General features: G+C 51.2%; 1 protein-coding gene across 2 annotated transcripts in view; it reads left to right on the top strand.

The window, feature by feature from the left end:
- DISP3 (dispatched RND transporter family member 3) overlaps positions 1 to 22,597 on the top strand; it is a 51,638-nt gene that overhangs the window by 17,775 nt on the left and 11,266 nt on the right. For both annotated transcript variants that reach the window (XM_067720441.1, XM_067720452.1), the window contains exons 2-13: positions 1,050 to 2,148; positions 3,080 to 3,299; positions 10,657 to 10,793; positions 11,702 to 11,836; positions 12,266 to 12,426; positions 13,899 to 14,038; positions 15,585 to 15,733; positions 15,962 to 16,123; positions 17,034 to 17,195; positions 19,133 to 19,240; positions 20,626 to 20,762; positions 21,924 to 22,108. In XM_067720441.1, coding sequence (XP_067576542.1) covers positions 1,053 to 2,148; positions 3,080 to 3,299; positions 10,657 to 10,793; positions 11,702 to 11,836; positions 12,266 to 12,426; positions 13,899 to 14,038; positions 15,585 to 15,733; positions 15,962 to 16,123; positions 17,034 to 17,195; positions 19,133 to 19,240; positions 20,626 to 20,762; positions 21,924 to 22,108 — 2,792 coding nt within the window. In that variant the 5' untranslated portion in view covers positions 1,050 to 1,052. The remainder of the gene's footprint in view (positions 1 to 1,049; positions 2,149 to 3,079; positions 3,300 to 10,656; positions 10,794 to 11,701; positions 11,837 to 12,265; positions 12,427 to 13,898; positions 14,039 to 15,584; positions 15,734 to 15,961; positions 16,124 to 17,033; positions 17,196 to 19,132; positions 19,241 to 20,625; positions 20,763 to 21,923; positions 22,109 to 22,597) is intronic.

A 22,597-nucleotide genomic window follows, 5' to 3' on the forward strand; every position in this document is an offset into this window, starting at 1 on the left:
TAATTAGCCAGCGCTGGCATAATTAGCTTCCCCTTCTCACTGCCTGGCCTCTAACTGGATAATGAGTCTCTCTCCGTCCAAACAGAGGGCAGGCAGGACAAGGGGACGGGCCATGCCCGGGGATGCCGGAAGGCCTCTTGCCTTTGGACCACCCTGCTGGAGTCCTCAGGCTGCCCTCTCCTGCCAGGCCCTCCTGCTGCTTGTGCCCACGTCTTGGGGAGACAGATGCCCGGCCCCTGTCTGTGCCTAAAGGTTTGACGTCCCTGGAGCTGCATATTAAGTGGTCGGAGCCCGACAAACAGTGGCCACAGCTGCAGTGTCCCAGAGAGGGGGTGGGGAGCTATTGAGAGTTATTGAGCGGAACTATGACAGGCATCTAGCCCTGGAAGAGCCGCATGGGCACTGGCTGAGCACATTACAGTCCCCAGAGAGAAGCAAAGAAATCTGCTCAAGTGATAATATACTCCACAGACTGAACGTGCTTCCACCCTTGACACGCCCCACAGCCATGTGAGGCAGGAATGGCCACCTCTGTTTTACAGATGAAGACTGAGGTTCAGGATGCAAACTAGGGTCTGACTCCAAAGAGCATGCTCTTTCCCTTCTACCCTGATACTTTTGGATGCCTTTACAGTTGCTCGTTAAATAAAAGTGATTGCAGCAAAGTCACACCTCACATTGGCTTTGAGTTCTAAAATCAGAGGATGCAGCAAAAATTGGGAAATCATACATCTTCAAAATTCCCCTCGAATATCCCTTACACGGGGAGGAATTTCTCTTCTGTTTGCAACTGGGCTGTGATTCTCCTTTTTCTGTGACCTTGAAAGCCCTGATCTAGTTGGGAGATGTGATGGGCAAATAATAGGATTTTTCTTTCTGTTTTGTACACATGTGGTTGAATTCAGTTAAGTGCCTGCTTGATGCAATTCCATTGTAGTATTTGTCTTGGTTATGAGTGGGCAGGGTTAACGCTCAGGGTGGGCGACTGCAGCTACTGGGCACCATCCTCTCCTTCTCTGCAGCCTGCTGACCCTCTCCCTCTCCTGTAGGCTATGGACCCGGAGGATGACCCCTTGCTGCAGGATGTGTGGCTAGAGGAGGCGCAGGAAGAGGAGGAGGAAGCAACGGGTGAGGCCTTTAGGAGGGCCCAGAAGCCGGGGCCCCAAGCTGGGGCAGGGGGGCAGTGTTGCTGGCGGCACTGGACCTTGCCCTCCCGGCCCCCAGCGTCAGGCTTTTGGAATACACTGGGCTGGGCCTTCACCAATCCGTGCTGTGCGGGGCTGGTGCTCTTCCTCGGCTGCAGCATCCCCATGGCTCTTTCAGCCTTCATGTTCCTCTACTACCCGCCGCTGGACATTGACATCTCCTACAATGCCTTTGAGATCCGCAACCATGAGGCCTCCCAGCGTTTCGACGCCCTCGCGCTGGCGCTCAAATCCCAGTTTGGGTCCTGGGGCCGCAACCGGCGCGACCTGGCCGACTTCACTTCTGAGACGCTCCAACGCCTCATCACAGAGCAGTTGCAGCAGCTACATCCAGGCAATCGCTCACGGCCGGCCACCCGGGCCCCGTACCAGGTCCCTGCCGCGCTGCGGCTTGGCCCAGGACTGTGGGACACCTCCACCGCTCAGAAGCCAGCAGCCAATCGGAGCGGGCGTCTTCGGCGAGCGACTCCACCCCTGGGGAGCCTGGCAGCCAACCAGAGTGAAGCCCAGGTGAACCAGGGACTGGACAAGAATGGGCGGCGCCAACCCAGCGCCCCTCCCCCCACGGCGGCTGCGGCCAATCAGAGCCGTGCCCGCCGCGGCGCCTCGCGCTGGGACTACTCACGCTCCTATGTGAGCGCCAACACCCAGACGCACGCGCACTGGCGCATCGAGCTCATTTTCCTGGCGCGTGGCGACGCAGAGCGCAACATTTTCACGAGTGAGAGGCTGGTCACAATCCACGAGATTGAGCGCAAGATCATGGACCACCCGGGCTTCCGGGAGTTCTGCTGGAAGCCCCATGAAGTGCTGAAAGACCTGCCGCTCGGCTCCTACTCTTACTGCTCCCCGCCCAGCTCGCTCATGACCTACTTCTTTCCCACTGAGAGGGGTGGCAAGATTTACTATGATGGCATGGGCCAGGACCTGGCCGACATCCGGGGTGAGCAGCCCTGGGTGTGGGTGGGGTGGGGCCTGTAGGGACCAGGTCTGAAGGAGGCTGGAGGCGGGGCTTGTAAGGGGTGGGGACTGAGGGTAGGTGGGGCTTGTAAGGGAAGGGGGTGGTTAATGAGGCTGGGAGCGGGGCTTGGAGGTTAAGGGAAGGCTTGATTCTTGACTCAGTGCTTTACAGACTGGTCGGAGGATGGGGTCGGAGTTGGCTGTGAGGTGGAGTCAGGCTGGAGCTGAGTGCTGGGCAGGCCTGGGGGCCATCATTGAGGAAGGGCAGGGAGCTGGGGTTGGGTGTAAGATGGGATCTGAGGGAGTTAAGGAAGGTTTGTGTGCACACCTGGATTGAGGGAGACTGGGAGTTATGCTGTGGCCAGAGTTAGGCTTGGGGTGGGGCTTGGGCGTGAGGTTGGTTAGAGGGAAGGTGGGGTGTGGTTACAGAGAACTGGGCATCTGGAGAGAGGCTGGGGTTGCAGGAAGATCAAGGTGCATTAGTTTGAAGTACGTTAGGGATGGGACTTGAGAAAGGATGGGGAGGGGCCAGAGGTTGGCTGTGGAGGCGGGGCTTGGGTTTGCCTTTTAAGGGGCACATGGGCGGGGTTCTAAGCAGGTGGAGGTGGGACTGGGATGGGAAGGAGTTACAGGACTGCAGAGACTGAGCCTTTGAATTAGGTGAGGTTCAAGCTGAAATGAAGGTGTAAACTTAGTGGGAGCCGCCTGAGCATATCTGGGGGGCTGCTCCCCTTGGACAGCTGTGATTTCTCTAAACCATCCGTTCTATTAGAGACAGTTGGAGGTAGCCCAAGCTGGGACAGTTTTCCATTTCCTCAGAAAGGGGGTGAGGTGTTGAGGAAGGCAGGATGTTGGAGGGTTGTTGGGAGCTGACCCACTGAGCTCCTTGGACCCCTTGACCTGTGCCCCTGCAGGCTCCCTAGAGCTGGCCATGACTCACCCGGAGTTCTACTGGTATGTGGACGAAGGCCTCTCTGCAGAAAACCTCAAGAGCTCCCTCCTGCGCAGCGAGATCCTCTTTGGAGCGCCCCTGCCCAACTACTACTCGGTGGACGATCGCTGGGAGGAGCAGCGGGCTAAGTTTCAGAGCTTTGTGGTCACCTATGTGGCCATGCTGGCCAAGCAGTCCACTAGGTAGGCAGTCCAGCTGCACCCGGTGTGTGCCTGGCCTGTCCTTGTTTGTACCAGGAAAGGGCTGTATTAGCATAGGGAATTGGTTTCCAGGTGGTTCTTTTCTCATAAACCCCAGATCCCCTTACCTGCAACCTTTTCCCTAGGAGATCTTTCTTTTCAGATCACGGGCAGAGCCAGATACATCCTCATCATCACTCTGACAGATGAAAGGACGCTTTTCCTGATCAGTGCTGATAGTTTAGTGAACATGACAGCTTTGGAGGAACTTCTGCCCTCGAGGTCTTTGGTATTGATTTTCTCCTGAGGTGGTGCTAGAAGGCTTTGTGGAAAGAGTATTGACCAGGGCATAAGGAGTTCCTCTCTGCTTCTACTATCCAGGGAGATAGTGGGCAAGTCACTTCACTTCTCTGGGCCTCTGATACTGGTAAAACGGGGATGATGACTCCTGCTACCCTTCTGCAGTCATTAGGAGGAGACGAACTAAGAGATATGAAAGAGCTTTTGGGCAGTGGGTGCTTTGATCATCCTCCAGCCCTTGGGATGTGTGTCTGAGAATACAACTGGGCCTCTCGCCACCAGGAAAGACCATTGGACAGCTCATCTGTCAGTCCTGCAGGGCAGTAACTCTAGTGCCTCTTGGTCCTCTGCCCTGACAAGTCATCCCCCGGCACAGGAGGAATGAATCTGACTGAAATACCCTCGTTCCTTTATTGAGCAACTACTGTAATAATCAGAGCTAACATTTATTGTGTGCTTACCCTGTGCCACACACTGTTCTGAGCCCCTTATACACACCATAAGCATCTTAAGCATATTAAGTTATTAGGTTATTATGGATAACTTGTGGATTTGTTTCTTTGGTCTGTTCTTTCACTTGGTTTTTGGTCATGTAGTCCTGCCTGTGAGTATGCCTGGTAATTTTTACTGAGTGATGAACATTATATATAAAAACATAGAGGTCCAGATGATGTTATTTCTTCCAGAGAAAGTTTATCCTTCCCTCCACTAGGCAGATGGAGTTGTGACTGATCACCTTAAATAGTCAGCAGTTACACAAAGTCGAGGCAGGTTTGCAATACTGAAAATTCTCAGCCTACCTCTAGTTTGCCCTTGGTTCTCTAAGATGTTCAACTGAGAGCCTGGAGTATTCTGCAGAGCCCCTTCCCCTGACAGGTTTCAGACCCTAATCTTTGTCTCTCGAAACTGCTAAAAATATCTCTACTCTGGTTTTTCAGAGCCTTTCTGCTTAGCTTTGTAGCCTCATACTCCACACAGCCCCAGTATTTGGCAGAAGTGCTGAGGAAGAAACTGGCTTTATGCTATGCTGGTCTGCAAGACTCTGCCCAAAGCTCTGCTAGTTTTTCTGACTCCCCGCCTAGATTTTTACCCTCATGCCTGTGTTCACAATCAGCAAATACCTCTAGGGTAAATGCAGCTGTAGAAGGGAAGCTTACCTTTTGTAGGTTCTCTGCTTTCTGGAGTCTTAGCCCTCTAGTTCTCATTGCTTCAGGAAGTCTCTAATGTCATTAAACAGATGACTTCTCAATTTTATCTGACTTTTTAGTAGTTCTAGGCAAGAATATTGTTCTTGCATGAGCTATTCCTTTCTACTTGAGAGTAAAAGTTTGGGCCCATGTCTTTTTATAGCCAGTAACTAAGACAGGACCTGGAACCTAGAAGGCATTCTATAAAAGCTATACAAATGAATGAATGAATAAACAATTGATTGAACTTTCAGTTTTCTACTCTAATGAAAGATCAATTAATCCATTTAGTTCAACAAAGTAGATAATCCAAAGATCTTTTCTACTTGGTTTTTAAATGTCCTGTTTGGCTTTTTAAACAGCTTTATTGAGGTATAATTGATATACAACCAGTTGCATATACTTAAAGTTTACAATTTGATTAGTTTTGACCCATGTATACACCATGAAACCTTCACCACAATCAAGATAATGAAGAGACCCGTCACCCCCAGAAGTTTATTCATGTCCCCTTGATAATCACTCCATCCTGCCTCACCTTGCCTTCCCACTGCCACCCCAGGACCACTTTCTGTTTTTTATCACTGTATATTCATTTTCATTTTCTAGAGTTTTATATACATGGCACCATATAGTATGCACGCTTTTGATTGCTCTCTTTCACTCAGCCTAATTATTTTGAATTGTATCCATGTTGTTGCATGTGTAGATGGTTTATTCTTTGTAAATGCTGAGTAGTATCCATTGTGTGGAGGTGCCACCTTTTGTTCATCCACTCAGCTGTTTATGGGTATTTGGGTTGTTTCCAGGTTTGGCTATTGCAGATAGAGCTGCTATGAACAAGCCTTTGTGTGAACAAGTGCTTTCATATGTCTTAGATAAATACCTAGGAGTGAAATGACTAGATCATATGGTAGGTGTGTGTTTAACTTTTTAAGAAACTGTCAAGTTGTTTTCCAGATTGGTTGTACCATTTTGCATTCCCACCCAGCGTATAAGAACTCCAGTTCCTCCACAACCTCTCTAACACTTGGTATGGTCAGTGTAAAAAATGTTAGCCATTCTACTAGGTGTGTGGTGATATCTCATTGCAGTTTGAATTTGAATTTCCCTAATTACCAGTGATGTTCACATGCTTATTTGACATCCATTTATCTTCATTGGTGACTATTTAGATCTTTTGATCACTTTAAAACTGGTTTTACATTTAGATCTGTGATATTCCATTTTTAATTAATCTTTGTATATGTGCAAGGCATACACTATAAACACTCTGTATATATTGTAACATGCCGATATTTATTTATTCTTTTTATATGACTATCCAGTTGTTCCAGCATCATTTGTTGAAAAGATCATTCTTTCTTCACTGAATTGCCTTTGCATCTTGGACAAAAATCTTTTGTCCGTATATACGTGAGTCTGTTTCTGGATGCTCTGCTCTGTTCCATTGATCTATTTTTTATTTGCACACCAGTATTACACTGTCTTGATTATGGTGGCTTTATACCATGTCTTGTCCAAGTGTTAGTCTTCCAGCTTTGTTGTTCTTTTTCAAAGTTGTTTTAGTTATTCTAGGTCCTTTGCATTTCCCTATGAATTTTAGAATCAGCTCGTCCATTTCTCCAAATAAAAGTCTGCTGGGATCTTGATTATGATTGTGTCAAATGTCAGTTTGAGGGGAACTGACATCTTAACAATATTAGTCTTATGACTAATGAATGTGGTGTATGTGATGTCTTTTGTCAGATTTATCCCTATTTCATATTCTTATGCTATTGTAAATGGTATTTTTTTAAAAATTTCATTTGAAAAGTGTTAGTTGCTAGCATATAGAAATATAATTGACTTTGGGTCCTGCAACCTTGCTAAGCTCCCTTATAAGTTCTAGAAGATTTTTGGTAGATTACATTTGATTTTCTACATAGTTAATTATGTCTTTTGCTAATAAAGACAGTTTTACTTCTTGCTTTCCAATTTGGATGCCTTTTATTTCTTTCTCTTGCCTGAATGCACTGGCTAGAACATCCAGTACAATGTTGAATAAGTGATGAGAATGGAGAACCCTGTATTATCCCTGACCGGATTATGTAGGTTTTTTTGTACATGTCCTTTGTCAGGTTAAGGAAGTTCCCTTCTATTCCTAATTTGCTGGTGTCTTTTTTTTTTAATCAGTAAGGAATATTCAGTTTTCTCAAATGTTTTTTCTGCATCTAGAGGGAGATCATACAGTATTTCTTTTTTAGTTTAATATGGTGAATTACATTGATTGAGTTTTTAATTTTAAGCCATCCTTGCATTCTTAGGGTAAATCCCCCTTGGTCATGATCTATCATCCTTTTTATATAGTGTTAGATTCTATTTGTATTCTTTGTTCATTGGTATATGTTCATGACGGATACTAGGCTGTAGTTTTCTTGTAATATCTCTGTTTGATTTTGGTATCAAAATGTTTTACAGAATGAGGTGGAAAGTATTCTCCTCTCTTCAGCTGTCTGGAGAGTTTGTATAGAACTGGTATTATTCTTCCTTAAACGTTTGATAGAATTCACCAATGAAACTGTCTGGATCTGGAGTTTTCTTTATGGGAAGGTTTTAACTACAAATTCAATTCTTAAGTATACATATAGGGCTATTAAAGTTATTTCTATATTCTTGTACAAGCTTTGGTAGTCTATTTCATGAAATTTGTCCATTTTATTGAAATTGTCAAATGAACTTGTCAAATGACATTTCATTAAAATGTCAAAGTGATTCACAATATTCCCTTATTATCTTTGAATATTTATAAAAACTGTAGTGATGTCCCTTCTTTCATGTGTGTTTTATCTCCTTTTTTCGTGATCAGTCTGGCTAAAAGTTTATCAATCTCATTGATCTTCTCAAAGAACTAGCTTTTGGTTTCATTGATTTTTCTTTAGTATCATTCTGTTTGTTTATTTATATATTTATATATTTATGCTCTGATCTTCATTATTTCCTTTCTTACACCTACTTTATGTATAATTTCCTCTTGTTCTTCTTTCTTGCAGTAGAAGCTGAGGTCATTGATTTGAAAGCTTTCTCCTTTTCTAATATGGGTGTTTATTGCTATAGAATTACCTTTGAGCATTGTTTTAGCTCATCTCACACTTTTTGACATATGCTTTCATTTTCATTCAATTCAGAATACTTCCAATTTTCCCTTTTGATCTGTTCTTTGGCCCTTGTATTATTTAAAAATGTGTTAGTCTCCAAATATTTATGAATTTCCCAGATAGTGTTTTGTTGCTCATTTTGAATTTAATTCTATCATGGTCAGAGAACATGCTTTGTATGACTTAGGTTATTCTAAATTTATTGAGTTTTGTTTTATGGTCCAGAGTATGGTCTGTCTTGCTAAATGTTCCCTGTGCACTTGAAAAGAATGTATATTTTGCTGTTGTTCGGTGGGGTATTCTATAAATGTCAATTAAGTCAAGTTGGTTGATTATGTAGTTCAAGTCTTCTATATCCTTACTGATCTTCTGTCTAATTGTTCTAGCAATCATTGAGAAAAGGGGTTTTGAACTGTTCAACTATAATTGCAGGTTTGTCTATTTCTTTTTTTATTTCTATCAGTTTTTGCTTCATGTATTTTAAAGCTCTGTTGTGAGGTCCAAAGCACGTAGTATTGTTGTATTCTTTTAATGAACTGAGCCCTTTATCCTTTTTAAATTACTTTCTTTATCCCTAGTAATATTCTTTGCTCTGAAATTGATTTCATTTGTTATTAATGTAACCACTCCAGCTTTCTTTTGATTCATGTCAGCGTGGCATATTTTTTTCTGCACTTTTGTTTTTAACCATTTGTGTCTATATTTAAAGTGAGTTTCTTGTAGGCAGCTGTGTCTTGATTTTTTAAAATCTAATCTGACTGTCTCTGCCTTTTAATTGGGGTGTTTAGACCATTTACAGTTAATGCATTGTTAATATGGTTAGACCTAAGACTATTTTATTTTATTCTCTTTGTCCCATATATTCTCAGTTCCCTTTTTCCTCTCTTCTGCCTTCTTTTAGACTGAGAATTTTTTATTATTCCATTTTATTTCCTTTGTTGTTTTTTTAGCTCTAAATATTTAGTTTAGTGGTTGCTTTAAGGTTTATAGTATACATCCTTAAATTATCAGTGTATCTTCAAATGATGTTAAACCACTTCATGTATAGTGTGTACTATATATGAATAGTATACCACCATTTCCTTCTTCCTGGCCTTTATGCTATTGTTGTCATATATTTTATGTTCATATATGTTATAAACCCCATGCCACATTATTATTATTTCTGTTTAAACAGTCAGTTATCTTTTTAAAAGATTTACATAAGAATAAGAAAATTTTGTACATTTATTCATGTTGTTATCATTTCCAGTCCTTTTTATTCCTTTGTGTAGATGTATATTTCCATCTGTAATCATTTTCCTTCTGCCTGAAGGACTTCCTTTAATATCTCTTGTAGTGCAGGTGTACTGGAGATGAATTCTTTCAGCTTTTTAAAAAATTTATTTATTTTTGGCTGCGTTGGGTCTTAGTTGCTGTGTGCGGGCTTTCTCTAGTTGTGGCAAGTGAGGGCTATTCTTCATTGCGGTGCGCAGGCTTCTCATTGCGGTGGCTTCTCTTGTTGCAGAGCACAGGCTCTAGGTGTGCAGGCTTCAGTAGTTGTGGCATGCAGGCTCAGTAGTTGTGGCTCCCGGGCTCTAGAGTGCGGGCTCAGTAGTTGTGGCGCACGGGCTTAGTTGCTCCACGGCATGTGGGATCTTCCAGGACCAGGGCCCGAACCTGTGTCCCCTGCATCGACAGGCAGATTCTTAACCACTGTGCCACCAGGGAAGCCCCCTTTCAGCTTTTGTATACTGAAAAAGTCTTTATTTTGCCTTTGTTTTTGAAATATATTTTTCAAGATATAGAATTCTGGGTATAGAATTCTGGGTTGACTTTTTCCCCAGTTGGTAAAGGACCTTGCTCCATCGTCTTCTCACTTGCATTGTTTCTGAAGAGAAATCTGCTGTTATCCTTACTTTTGTTCCTCTGTGTGTAATGCATCTTTTTCCTCAGGCTGCTTTTAAGATTTTATCTTGGTCACTGATTTTGAGCAATTTGATTATGATGTGCATTGTTGTTTTATTCATGGTTTTGGGGGGCTTGGGGTCCATTGCTTGAGCCTTTTGAATCAATGGGTTTATAGTTTTCATCAAGTTTGGAAAACTTTCAGCCTCTTTCGAGAAGTCACTAACCCATATATTAGGCTGCAGTGAAGCCTGGAAACTCTCTCAAGCCAGTAAGTCAGGGTAAGCATAGGGTCCATTTTGCTTCTCACCTCTCAGCGATCACCATTCTTTGTTATCTCATGTCTCATGTATTTTCTTATGGTTTTCACTAGTTTCACTGGGAAGGTAAATCTAGATTTCACCTTGTTACTCCATCTTGGCCAGAAGCAGATCTCACTCCTGTTTGTATTTTAAAACCCAACTTGACCGGCTTGGTGAAGTTTTTCTTATTAAGAACAACTGCTGTTAAATGCACACTAGCGGTGTAAAACAGTATCTGAAAGCTGGTTTGAATTTAGAATTTTGCTGTGGATAATTGAGAATTGGGAGGTGACATAGAATTTGGCTATAATTGATGATTATTTGTGTAGAGCAGTGGCCTCAACCTCACTGATAATTCAGTCCCACCCCAGACATTCTGATTTCATTTGTCTAGAGTATGGCTTGGACATCAGGATTTTTGGAAGTCCCTCAGGTGATCTTAATGTACAGCCAAGGTAAAGAGACACTGGTGAGGTGGATGGCTCCCAGACCTCCTCTATCTCTGATCCACTCCGTCTTTCCTCTCTCTGTGTCCTCCCTCCTTCAGCAAAGTGCAGGTTCTGTATGGGGGGACGGACCTCTTTGATTACGAGGTTCGCAGAACCTTCAACAATGACATGCTCCTGGCCTTCATCAGCAGCAGCTGCATTGCCGCCCTCGTCTACATTCTCACCTCCTGCTCAGGTAGGGTTTCTTCAAAACCCCACGTGGAGCCAGCCCCTTCTCTTCTTCCAGTGTGCTTCTCTCTGGACAAAGTCTTCCTGCTCAGGAATGCCAGAAATGGTCTTGAATCCACTATGTCAGAACTGGTGGGGGGAGGGGTGCTCAGACATCACCTTCTAACCCCAGGCAGGTAGACTGAGGTTCAGAGGCAGGTTGGGCCATGCCCAAGGGCCCCCATCCCCATGACCTCCCACAGTTGAACGTGTTTCCCTTTGACCATCTTTTTCTTGCCGATAAACTTGCTGGTAAGTTTTGGGGAGTCTGGAGTATCGGACACCTTATGAATTATTCTGTAGCCTGTTCTATAGTCCCAGTCAGCTGCCCTTGGTCCCCCAGTTTACTTTTCCACCACCATCTCCCCATATACCCTAGCTGCTTCTTTCTGCATATACAGTAGGTACTCCCGGTTGCTCAAGTGAATGAGAGATTGGTCATACCTTCAAAAATGGAAAAGACATTCATTCATCCATGTAACAGATATTGATTGGGCACCAACTATGTACCAGATGCTCTAAGGTGCCAGGGATCCAGACACATGGTGAACATCACAGACACACTTCCCACCCCCATGGAACCTCTAGTCTACTGGGGGGACAGATGTAAATATGTAACAATTCCCCACTAGCACTTGAGACAAGTTCTGCAAAGATGAACCTACTCAAAAATGGCTTCATTTGCGCCTCAGGCCTCCTGCCCAGCCCTTTCTCTGGGTGCAGAAAACTGTGCTGGGCTCAGATGGGGTGGTAGAGGTACTCCCTGGGGTTGGGGGTGTGTGAGGCAGGACCCAGCAGGGGCCAGGGACACTGAAGAGGTGCGTTCCTCTGGGTCCACCCACTCCATCCGTCCCCTGTGCCTCTTGCCCTGCCCAGTGTTCCTGTCCTTCTTCGGAATTGCCAGCATCGGCCTCAGCTGCCTGGTGGCACTCTTCCTGTACCATGTGGTCTTTGGTATCCAGTACCTGGGCATCCTCAATGGGGTGGCTGCCTTCGTGATAGTGGGCATTGGTGAGTTGCCTCTGTTGCCATGGTAATGGGCCTTGGGAACTTGGGAACTCTGTCCCCAAAAGGGCCTTCTTCCAGGAGGCAAAGCCTGGCTTCCATGGGGGCTCCAGAAAGTCCCCTTCCAGACCTCGGAGCCTTGGAATTGGGGTGGTGGGTGGGTAGAATATGAGTGGTGGGGGATCCTTGGCATATGATAGGTGGAGCCCCCACGGGCTGGAAGGAATGGGTAGCTCTTCTGGGTGGAGGTTAAGAATGGTGGGAAAGGTGGGAAGGGGGCTGAGGTTTGGAGGAAAGGGCCTGGTGCTGGTGGGGACGGGGGTGAGGAGCCAGGAGCATGGAGGGTGGGGCTTGGGTTCCTGGCCCAGGCTGGGTCTGACCGTGGACACAGCAGAGTGACCCTGAGCCCTGCTGGCCCGGGGCTCCCTCCCACAGGCGTGGACGACGTCTTTGTATTCATCAACACCTACCGCCAGGCCACCCACCTGGAAGACCCGCAGCTGCGGATGACCCATACCATTCAGACGGCGGGGAAGGCCACCTTCTTCACCTCCCTGACCACGGCCGCCGCCTATGCAGCTAACGTCTTCTCCCAGGTGGGAGCCCGCCCTGCCCCCGCCCTGACCTCCCCGTCCCTCCCGTGCACGCCTGGCCCCTGGTCTCTGCTCTTCCTACCCGCCCCTTCTCTTGGGGCCACGCAGCCTCTGCCTCAAGGCTCCTGCCACGTCCCTCGAGTCCATTCTTTTCTCATTTTTAAAACAAATTTTAATGGAGTATAGTTGATTTAGAGTGTTGTGTTAGTTGCTGGTGTACAGCAAAGTGAATCAGTTATACATTTACATATATCCACTCTTTTTCAGATTCTTTTCCCATATAGGCCATTACAGAGTATTCAGTAGAGTTCCCTGTGCTCTACAGTGGGTCCTTATTAGTTATCTATTTTATATATAGTGGTGTGTATATGTCAATCCCAGTCTCCCAATTTACCCCTGCCCCGCTTAGAGTCCATGTTTGCTACTAGTCGTCATTACCAGAACTTAACCAATGGGAGAATTATAATAATACAAATAGTGTTTCTTACTGATGCTCATTAATGATAATCCAACCTCCGTCCTCAAGGGCGTTTGGCGGTTTCCAGAGGCCCCCGGCTGGTAAGTGGTGAGCCTGCCCATGTCTCCTGAGCGGGGTCCAGGGCCCTCTCCACCCACTGGCTTCACGCCACAGGGTCATGCCTCACACTCACTTTTCTCTCGCTGACCCCGCGCTCCTTCACGTCTGAGTTGGGTTCAGGAGAAGGATCTTCGGCCAGGTCCTTGGTGCCAACAGAGCCTAGAGGACAGTGAGCCTGCCTGAATCTGAGAGGTTTTGTGACCTGGGCTGAGGATCCTGTCTAGAAACCACTAGGTGCTTTGGGATTCTCCAGGCCTGCCTAGAGAACCACATCCAGAAAACAGGCAGAGCTGGGTTCACATCCCACCTCTGCCATTTTCTGGCTGTGTGACCTTCAGCAGGTTGTTTAACCTCTCTGAGCCTCGCTTTCCTCATGTGTGGATCATCAGGGACTGACATGAGATGACTGTGAAAGTGTTTCACAAACAGTGAAGGCCTGTCTGCTTGTGGGCTACAGTTTCCTTCTGACTGCCACGCCCTGTGCAGGTCCCTGTGACCCTGGGCAGGGAGCACACCCAACCTCCCTATTCCCATCACAGCAGCTTTCCCTCCCTTCCCCCTCGCTGAGCCGTGGCCTGCTCCAACAGGGCACGTCTTCCTCTGTCCTTCATGTAATCACAGTTATGGAGCGCTTGCTCTGTGCTGAGCACTGTTCCGGGCAGAGGGCTGCAGTGTGGACCAAAGGTGGGACTCTTCCTCCCCTGCCCTGCCCCTGGCACCAGCCTGGCCCTCTGACCACCTCCTAGGCCAGTGCCTCTGGTCCAGCAGCCCCGGCCTCCTCATCCTGCCTCAGTCTGAGGGTGGTCGGGGGTCCTGAGTGCCTCGCTGCAGAGCCCCCAGGCCCCCTGGGCTCCAGGCCTGGTGGTCCCACATCCCCCCTCTACTTCCCCATTGCCAGATCCCGGCCGTCCACGACTTCGGCCTGTTCATGTCTCTCATCGTGTCCTGCTGCTGGCTGGCTGTGCTCTTCACCATGCCTGCTGCCCTGGGCATCTGGAGCCTTTATATGGCGCCGCTGGAGACTGCCTGCCAGACCAGGTGAGCCAGGCAGGGGGGCGCGTCCTCCTCTCACAGAATATCCGTAGCAGGCCCTTGGGGGGCCATTCAGCACACCCTCCTGTCTCCCAAGAGCCTCGTGATTCACCATTGAGCACCTTCCGTATGCCCAGTCCTATGCTGGGCACTACTGGGGGAGCAGAGGAAGAAGAGAATCCTGTCCAGTAGTTACACCTGACCACCTCCTATGTGCCAGGAAGTGGGCAATGAGCTTTCGTACGAGATCTTACTGCCACCCTCCCCAAGGACCCTGGCAGCTGGGTCCTCTTAGTTCACCCATTTTATGGACAAGCAAACAGAGGCTTGGAGCAGTTGGGCAACTTTCTCAAGGTTGCCCACTTAATAGGCGTGGAGCTGAGATTTAGGTGCAGTGAGTGGTGTGCAGAGTTGAATGGATCAGCCCGGAGCCGCTGCTGAAGGTCTAAGGGTTGGGGGTCTCGTGGGCCAGGTGGTCAGTGGCGGGGGGTGCGGGGGCGGGGACAGTGACCAAATGGAATCCAGCCTGGGTGGCTGCCTGGGTTGGGAGTCCTGAGGAAGGATGGAGGGTCTGGGCTTGGGGCAGGGCATGCATGGGCAGGACTGTCAGGGGTCCACGACAGCATCCACCTGACCATGGTGAGCCAAGGAGGGGCAGCGAGGAGCTCAGACTCGGGCCTGGGACACGCTCAGCTCTCCCCCACACACCTCCTGCTTCAGGGCCACCAGGTATGGTGGTACGGGTTGGGCACTGGACAAGGGCACTCTGGCCGAGGCACAGCGGTCTGCACTATAGACGTTCAGCTTTGACTATTTCTATGACAGTTTTGTGACATAGAAGCAAAGTGTCTCGGGTAGAGGGCTCCTTGTTTATAATCTCTACAGAGACCCCAACTAAGCCCGCCCTGTCCCGCCCCCCAGTCTGGGGGCAGTGGGCGCAGCAGTCTTCCCAGTCCTGGGCTCCAGCCTCAGCCTCTTTGCCTGGCGGCTGCGGACCCTTGGACATGTTACCTAACCTCTCTGCATCTCAGCTTCCTGTTCTATAAAATGGGTACATGTCACCCCGTGAGGATTCATGAGAGAATCTTACTCACCGCCTGGCACGTAGTATTCCTGGCACATTCACCGCGTGCATTGTTCTTGTCCCCAGTCCCTAGGGTGAGCCTTGTCTCCCTCACATTCACTCCAGCCGAGGCCTCAGCTACGTCCTCAGCCCAGCCCCGCTTCCCCGTCCTCCTGGTGTCAGGGCCCTGGGCACACGATGTGGGAGACATGATTCCCCTGCTTTGGTCACCTTGATGCTTGGGCTGCGAGTCATCGTCCCCTCTCCCTGGGTAATGGCTGCTGTCACCATTTGTGTCCCCAGAGGAAGAGTGGCACCCAAGGGCCCCAGGGCTAGAGAGGACTCAGGTGCAGGCTCCTGGAAACCTGTGATGAGTGTCCTATGTGAGCTGTCGGCAGCAGTGTGATACCTGGGTTCACATGTAGCCGGGACCTTCGCCCCCTTCCCTGGACACCCAGGACTCACCCCCTCCTCCCACTGTCTCCACAGCTGCCACCAGAAGTGCGGCTGCAGGAGCTCCCTGCACTTCCCCGGGGACGTGTTTGCTGCTGCTGAGCGGGCTGGGGGCAGCCCTGCTCAGGGCCCCATGCCCTACCTGGATGATGACATCCCCTTGCTCAATGTGGAGGAGGAGCCAGGTGAGAGCTGGTGCGGGCCTCCCGCTGAGCCTGCCGGGACCCAGGGGCTGCCTCGGCCAGGGGAAGTAGCCCTTGGCGAGCTGGTATGAGGACAGGCTGGTCCTGAGGGGAGGGCAGGACGAGATCCCCATCGAGCGTTTGGGCTTCCCTGGAGAGGGCAGGGACCAAGGTGGGCTCTGACCCACTTCTGGGCCGGCCCTCTGACAGGCCGCTGCTCTGCCCTGGCAGTGTCGCTGGAGCTGGGAGACGCGTCCCTGGTGTCTGTGCCCCCCAAGGGCCTGCAGCCAGCCCCCGATGCGGGCAGCCGGGGGCAGCTCATCGCCCAGCTGCAGGAGCTGCTGCACCACTGGGTCCTGTGGTCGGCCGTCAAGAGCCGTTGGGTGATTGTGGGTAAGTGGGCTCTCCACTCTCCTTTCCCCCATCTTGCAGCTTCTCCCAGTGCCTAAGGCGTGGGGGACAGACCCCACCCCATGCAAAGAACGTGCAGCCATTGGGAGCCCACTCCTGTTCCCCAGATGAGCTAGAGGTCAGAAACCTGGGCTGGTGTCCCTCACTCTCGGAGCTTTACCCCACTTCCTGTGTAGAATAAAGCTGCTTCCACGATAGCTGTTGCTTATTGAGCACCTACTATGTGCCAGTCGTGAGGCTGGGCAGCAGAGCAGAGCGCCCAGTGCTTGGGCTCTGGATTTAGACCAGCTTGGCTAAGTTGGAATCCTAATTCTGCTGTGTACTAGCAGTGTCACCTTGACTGTGCCAGTTAGGCTGAGCCTCCGTTCCCTGTCCTATGAGTGAGGATAAGAATAGTATCTATCTACTAAGGCAGTTGTGAGGAAAGCCACAGTGTGTGTAAAAACTGAGCCCAGTGCAAGGCATGTAGTAAGTGCTCAACGAAAGTTAAGTGCTGCTATTGCTATTATTAGCATTATTATCATCACTGACTGTATTCAGGTCTGTGTAAGATCGAGTGGATATGCTGGCTGTTTACAAACTGTTAAGGGCTCTAAGGTGGTGGCTGGTTCTTGTCCAGGAATGTGAGCTTATAGCTTACAGTCTGACCACCAATGACACATGTAACAACCAGCCCCTACCTCCAAGGGACGGACCCCTAGCAGCCTCACCCACAGGCTGGCACGCTGGGCCTTTGCCTACTCCCTTGGGATACTTGCCCCCCCCTTCCCCATCCTGTCCCCATAGAGGGAGCAGCTCTTTCCCAGGGCTCTGGAAGCCCCAGCTGCGAATGCCTCCACCCCGCCCCACCCCTGGCCCCAGCCCTGCCTAGCGCAGCATCCTTTCCTCGCAGGGCTCTTTGTCTCCATCCTCATCCTGTCCCTGGTGTTCGCCAGCCGGCTCCGCCCCGCCAGCCGGGCCCCGCTGCTCTTCCGGCCGGATACCAACATCCAGGTGCTGCTAGACCTCAAGTACAACTTGAGCGCCGAGGGCATCTCCTGCATCACCTGTTCAGGTGAGGGTTTCCTGCCAGGGTGTCCCCTGTGGGCCCCTGCTCCTTTTGGAGTCCACGTCTCCAAGATGAGAGATGTGAGATCCAGGCTCCCCATCACAGTATGACCTCAGGCAAATCACCCCACCTCTAAGCCTCAGTGTTTTCACGTTTCATTAAACGAATACTTACTGGGTGCCAGCTGTGCTGGTGCTGGGGAGGCCGCAGTGGGCAGGACAGACTTCTCGAGCTCAGGGAGTTCATTCCACTGCTGGGGCAGGCCATATAATAGTAGATCTGAGCTGTGGTGGACTAAAAGGAGGGTGACTGGGGAGCTCAGCATCATGGAAGGCTTCTTCCTGGAGGAGGGAATGTCTAAGGCAAGACTGAGCCTGCCTGGGTGGCAGGGAGGGAGGGAAGGAGTTGACCAAGCTGGGAGAGGAGGGGAGAGAAGCGGTCTAGGCAGAGGCGATCACCAGAGTGGGAGAGACCAGGGCCAAGTCTGATGGAGGTAGTTGCAGGAGCTAAGGCTAGCCAGGCGGGCTGGGCCAGGGCCTGCTGGGGTACAGTGAGGAGTCTGGATTGTATCGTAATTGGCACTGGAAGCTAGTGGAGGGCTTTAAGCAGAGAAGGGCCAGCTGCTGTGTGGTCGGAGGGCCAGCGTGGAGCGTGGCTGGGAGCCCAGGTGGGAGTCTCGTGCAGTCATCTAGACAAGAGACAGTGGGGGCTGGAGCCGGTGTGGCCGATGGTGACAGTGAAGACACGAGGTTTTTAGGAGGTGACCCACAGGACTTGGTGATGGAGCGCGTGCCGGGGATGAGCTAAGAGGTGAGATAAAGATGTCTGCTTGCCTTAGAGTTAGTCTGATCCAGGCTCTCGTCTTACAGAGGGGAGCCTGAGGTTGGAGTTGGGGCGGGGGAAGTCGACCCAAGGTCATACAGCTTTGCCGGGTGGTTAGAAATCAAATGAGAAGACGCTTGGGTGACTGCTTCCAGCTCCCGCGGGAAGACCCGCTGACTGCTGTAATTGCCTTCATGTAATTAGGGTGGTGTTCAGATTAACCTGGCCTTCCCCTTGGTAAATGGCATTAGCCGAATGCATGATAATTGGCTGCAGCTCAGAGAGGTGCCTGAGGAGCCCCTCCTAAATTGGCCACATCCCCGCTCCTCTCCCACCTGCCTGGGCATCGAATTTCGCTCCAATGGCACTGCCGCTGCAAGGCCTCCCACCGTCCCTCAGGGCCTGTCTGCTCCCACTTCACAGATGGACAAACCCTGGGATGGTCCCGAAGTTCCTGGAAACATCTGGAGAAGGGCCAGGACCCCAGCCCCAGCCCCTTGTATCTCTTAGCCTCTGAACTGCCCCTTAAAGGGGCCCTTCAGGCTGTAGCAAAAAGATTTTCGGCTTTAGGGGCAGACAAGACCCATCCTGATGGGGCTGTGCCTCTCACTTCCCCTGAAGGCCATGTAACCTCCCTGAACCTCTGCTTGCTTGGGGCAAAACAGGAGGTCTCCCCTGTCTCTGCTAGTTGATAACATGCCGTTTCTAATTATTCCTGTTTATCAAGCATTCATCGCAAGCCAGACACGTTGCTAAGCGCCTGAGACGCAGCATCCCCTTTTGTCCCTCACCCACCCTCTGGAGGTACCCTCTGGGTGTCATCCCACCTGACAGAGGAGGGAAGTGAGGCGTGGCGAGGATGAGCAGGGTGGGCTGCGAGTGTCCTTCTCTGGATGGGGCTGGCAGGTTCCTTTCCTTTGCCTCAAGATTCTTGTAAATTCAGCATTTGGCCTTTCTTCAGTTCCATCTAGTTTCTTTCAGACCCTTGACACCACCCGCTTCCCAAGCTGAGGGCCCTGGGGCCCACGTCCCTCAGGTCATCTCTCTCCCAGCCTTGGCCGGGCCCAGCCAGGGAGGCCCTGCTGTCTGACACGGTGCGGGGGTTGGGGGGGGGTGGGTAGGTCTGTTCCAGGAGAAGCCCCACAGCCTGCAGAACATCCGGACGTCCCTGGAGAAGAAGCGGGGCTCGGGGGTGTCCTGGGCCGGCTGGCCTGAGGCCACTCTACAGGGTCAGTGGGGAGTGTGCACTGGCTGGGTGGGGCAGTGGGAGGTCCTTGTACAAGGGTGCAGGGGCCCTGTGGGGAGAGCACATTAAATCCATGGTTTGATTCTCCTTCGGGAACAAAAGCCTGTGTTCTTGGGTCACCGTGGAAGGGTCGGTGCGGGGGTGAACCTGAGGCCCTTTTCCTTCGTCCCACCAGCTCTCTTCAGCCAGAACAGGGCGGTCCCTTCTTGCCGCCACCGCAGCCTGGCTTGTGGTGCACTGTGAACCGCCTTGTGTGGCAGATCCATCCTGAGTGTCTGGGGGCGGGCGGGGCGTCCTAAACACTGGAGGCGGGCTTATCCCTGCTGGGGTCTCCATCAGATGTGGGATGCCAGGATGCACGTGGGAATAAACCCCCCACATGGGGCAGTTCTGCGTGTCCTTGTCATCACACGCCATCGTCCCCCCTCTGTGCCCACCATCCTCACCAGCAACACACCCGCACCGTTCACGCCAGGCCTGGGACATCGATGTTGGCGTCACCTCCACTACCCTAGTTCCTACTGGCACACCACCCCATGGCTCCCACCATCTCTGTCACTCCCTCTACCCATGCTGCCACCCCATCCAGTGTCCACCACCACCTCCCCTCCATCTATACCTGCACCCCATCCAGTGTCCACCACCACCTCCCCTCCATCTATACCTCCACCCCATCCAGTGTCCACCACCACCTCCCCTCCATCTATACCTGCACCCCATCCAGTGTCCACCACCACTTCCCCTCCATCTATACCTCCACCCCATCCAGTGTCCACCACCACTTCCCCTCCATCTATACCTGCACCCCATCCAGTGTCCACCACCACCTCCCCTCCATCTATACCTCCACCCCATCCAGTGTCCACCACCACCTCCCCTCCATCTATACCTGCACCCCATCCAGTGTCCACCACCACCGCCCCTCCATCTATACCTCCACCCCATCCAGTGTCCACCACCACCTCCCCTCCATCTATACCTCCACCCCATCCAGTGTCCACCACCACCTCCCCTCCATCTATACCTGCACCCCATCCAGTGTCCACCACCACCTCCCCTCCATCTATACCTCCACCCCATCCAGTGCCCACCACCACCTCCCCTCCATCTATACCTGCACCCCATCCAGTGTCCACCACCACCGCCCCTCCATCTATACCTGCACCCCATCCAGTGTCCACCACCAACAACTAGTCCCCCATCATTGCCATGAGCTCGGTCCGGTAGAGAGGAACAGAGCCACCATTCAGAGATGACCCCAAGGTCAGGCTCAGCTCCTCAGTCAGCAGAGCAGAGGCTGGGCTGTTGCAGGGTTAGGGGAAGCCAGTCGAGGTGATTGTCCCTCCTCCTCCCCTCATTTGTCCCTAGACTCCCCGGGCACTGTGTACGTCTCCAAGGTGAAGAGCAAAGGCCACCCAGCTGTCTACAGGTTCTCCCTCAACGCCAGCCTGCCTGGCCCTTGGCAGACCGTGTCCTCTGGGGACGGGGAGGTGCCCTCCTTCCAGGTGAGCCTGGCTGTTGTTAAGTGAGCTGCCACTACCAGGGGAGGGGGCCCTCAGTGCCACACTGGTGGGCACTGGCCACATGGGGGTGGGGGCAGGGCCTGCGAGGATGGAGCTGCTCCAGGCAGGTGAGGACCCTCTCCCACCGTCAGCCAGGCCTGCGGCAGGGACCTGCAGAGTGGTGAGAGCACGGGCTGCCGAGTCAGCCAGGCCTGGGTTCGAGTCCTGGCTCTGCCATTTATAACCTGTATGTCTTTGGGAAGATTATGTAGTCTCTCTGAGCCTCAGTTTCCTCATCTGTGATACGGGGACATGAAAGGTACCAGCCAGGGATGTTGGAGGTACGTGAGGCAAGGCCTGTGCGTTCTGTAACATCTGGAACATAGGAAGTGCCCAGTAAAATGGGAGCTGTTAGTTAGGTTGTTGTTCTCAGCCGTCTGTTCTAGCGCCCCAGAAAAGGGGCTCCCAGGGCCAACCCAGGCCTCTGATTTTTCCTCTCAGGAATGATTTGTGTTTCTTTAACATGTTACACCTCCTGGGTGACAGTTCCACATGTCAACTCATTTGTTCGGGGTTTATATTTCCATTCGAAAGATGGGGTGTGTGAGGCGTTCCCTGGCTGTGACCTTTGCACTGCGGTTCTCGCTGCCTGGAGGGCTTTCCTTCCAGCTTCATGCGTGGCTGGCTCCCCATTCAGCCCAAATGTCACCTCCTCCTAGGACCCTATCCTGACCATCCTTGCCAGTTTGGCCTCCTCTTCCACTGCCCCATTCGTCCTGTGCCTTATCGGCCTCATAGTTAATTCAAGGCCCTTCAAAGAATCTGAAGCCATCATAATTGGCAGCTCCAGGAGGGCAGGGACCAAGCCTGTCTGGCTCACAGCCACATCCTCAGAGCCCAGCTCAGGGCCTGGCTTGGAGTAGATCCTCAGTTGTAGGAAGGACTGAGGCTCAGAGAGGTAGGGAAGGATTTGCTCCATCTTTAAACTTGAACCCAGGCCTCCTGCGCCTCTGCCCAGGTCTCTACCCCCCCACTCTGGGGGCTGGAATGGGGGCAGGGGGCGGCGAGCGCTCCGAGGAGGGAGGGGACCGAGCCTGAGGCTGGGCCCAGGCCAAGGCAGCCTCCCAGAGTCACCTGTCTTGTCTCTGTCAATCCACTGCTTAGGTGTATAGAGCGCCTTTTGGTAACTTCACCAAGAAGCTGACCGCTTGTATGTCTACAGTAGGGCTGCTCCAGGCGGCGAGCCCCTCCGGCAGGTGGATGGTGACGACCTTGGCCTGCGACACCAAGCGGGGCTGGAAGTTTGACTTTAGCTTCTACGTGGCCGCCAAGGAGCACCAGCACACCCGGTAACAGCCTCGCAGATAAGTTGGTTTCCACCAGCCCGGCCCACTCGTTTGCCCCTCCCACGACACCTTTCGGAAACCCCAGTCCATTTCTACCCATCTGTTCAGATGCTTCTCGCCCAGGACTGGGGATCCGGGACGCCAAGACGCCAGGCCCGCAGTTCGCTCCCCCACCTGCAGCCTTCACTCTGCATGGCTCCCGCGGGAGGCGCAGCGGCTGTCTGGCCCCTCAGCACGCCAAGCAGTTCCCAACGCAGAGCCTTTGCGTTTGCTATTCCCTGGGCCTAGGCTGCTTGCCCCTAGCTCCTCCCGGGATTGACTTGTTCTCAAGATTCAGGTCCTTACCCAGATGCCTACCCACCCCCAACAAGGTTTCCCTCCGTGGGGAAAATAGCCGCACCCGCCTCTCCCCATACATCACCCCGCTGCTCTCATTCTGGCTTCTACCACCACCTGGAATCATACTGACCTACTGGTTTAGTACCTGTCCTT

The sequence above is a fragment of the Pseudorca crassidens genome, chromosome 2, assembly GCF_039906515.1.
Source record: "Pseudorca crassidens isolate mPseCra1 chromosome 2, mPseCra1.hap1, whole genome shotgun sequence".
In the NCBI taxonomy this organism is placed as follows: Eukaryota; Metazoa; Chordata; class Mammalia; order Artiodactyla; family Delphinidae; genus Pseudorca; species Pseudorca crassidens.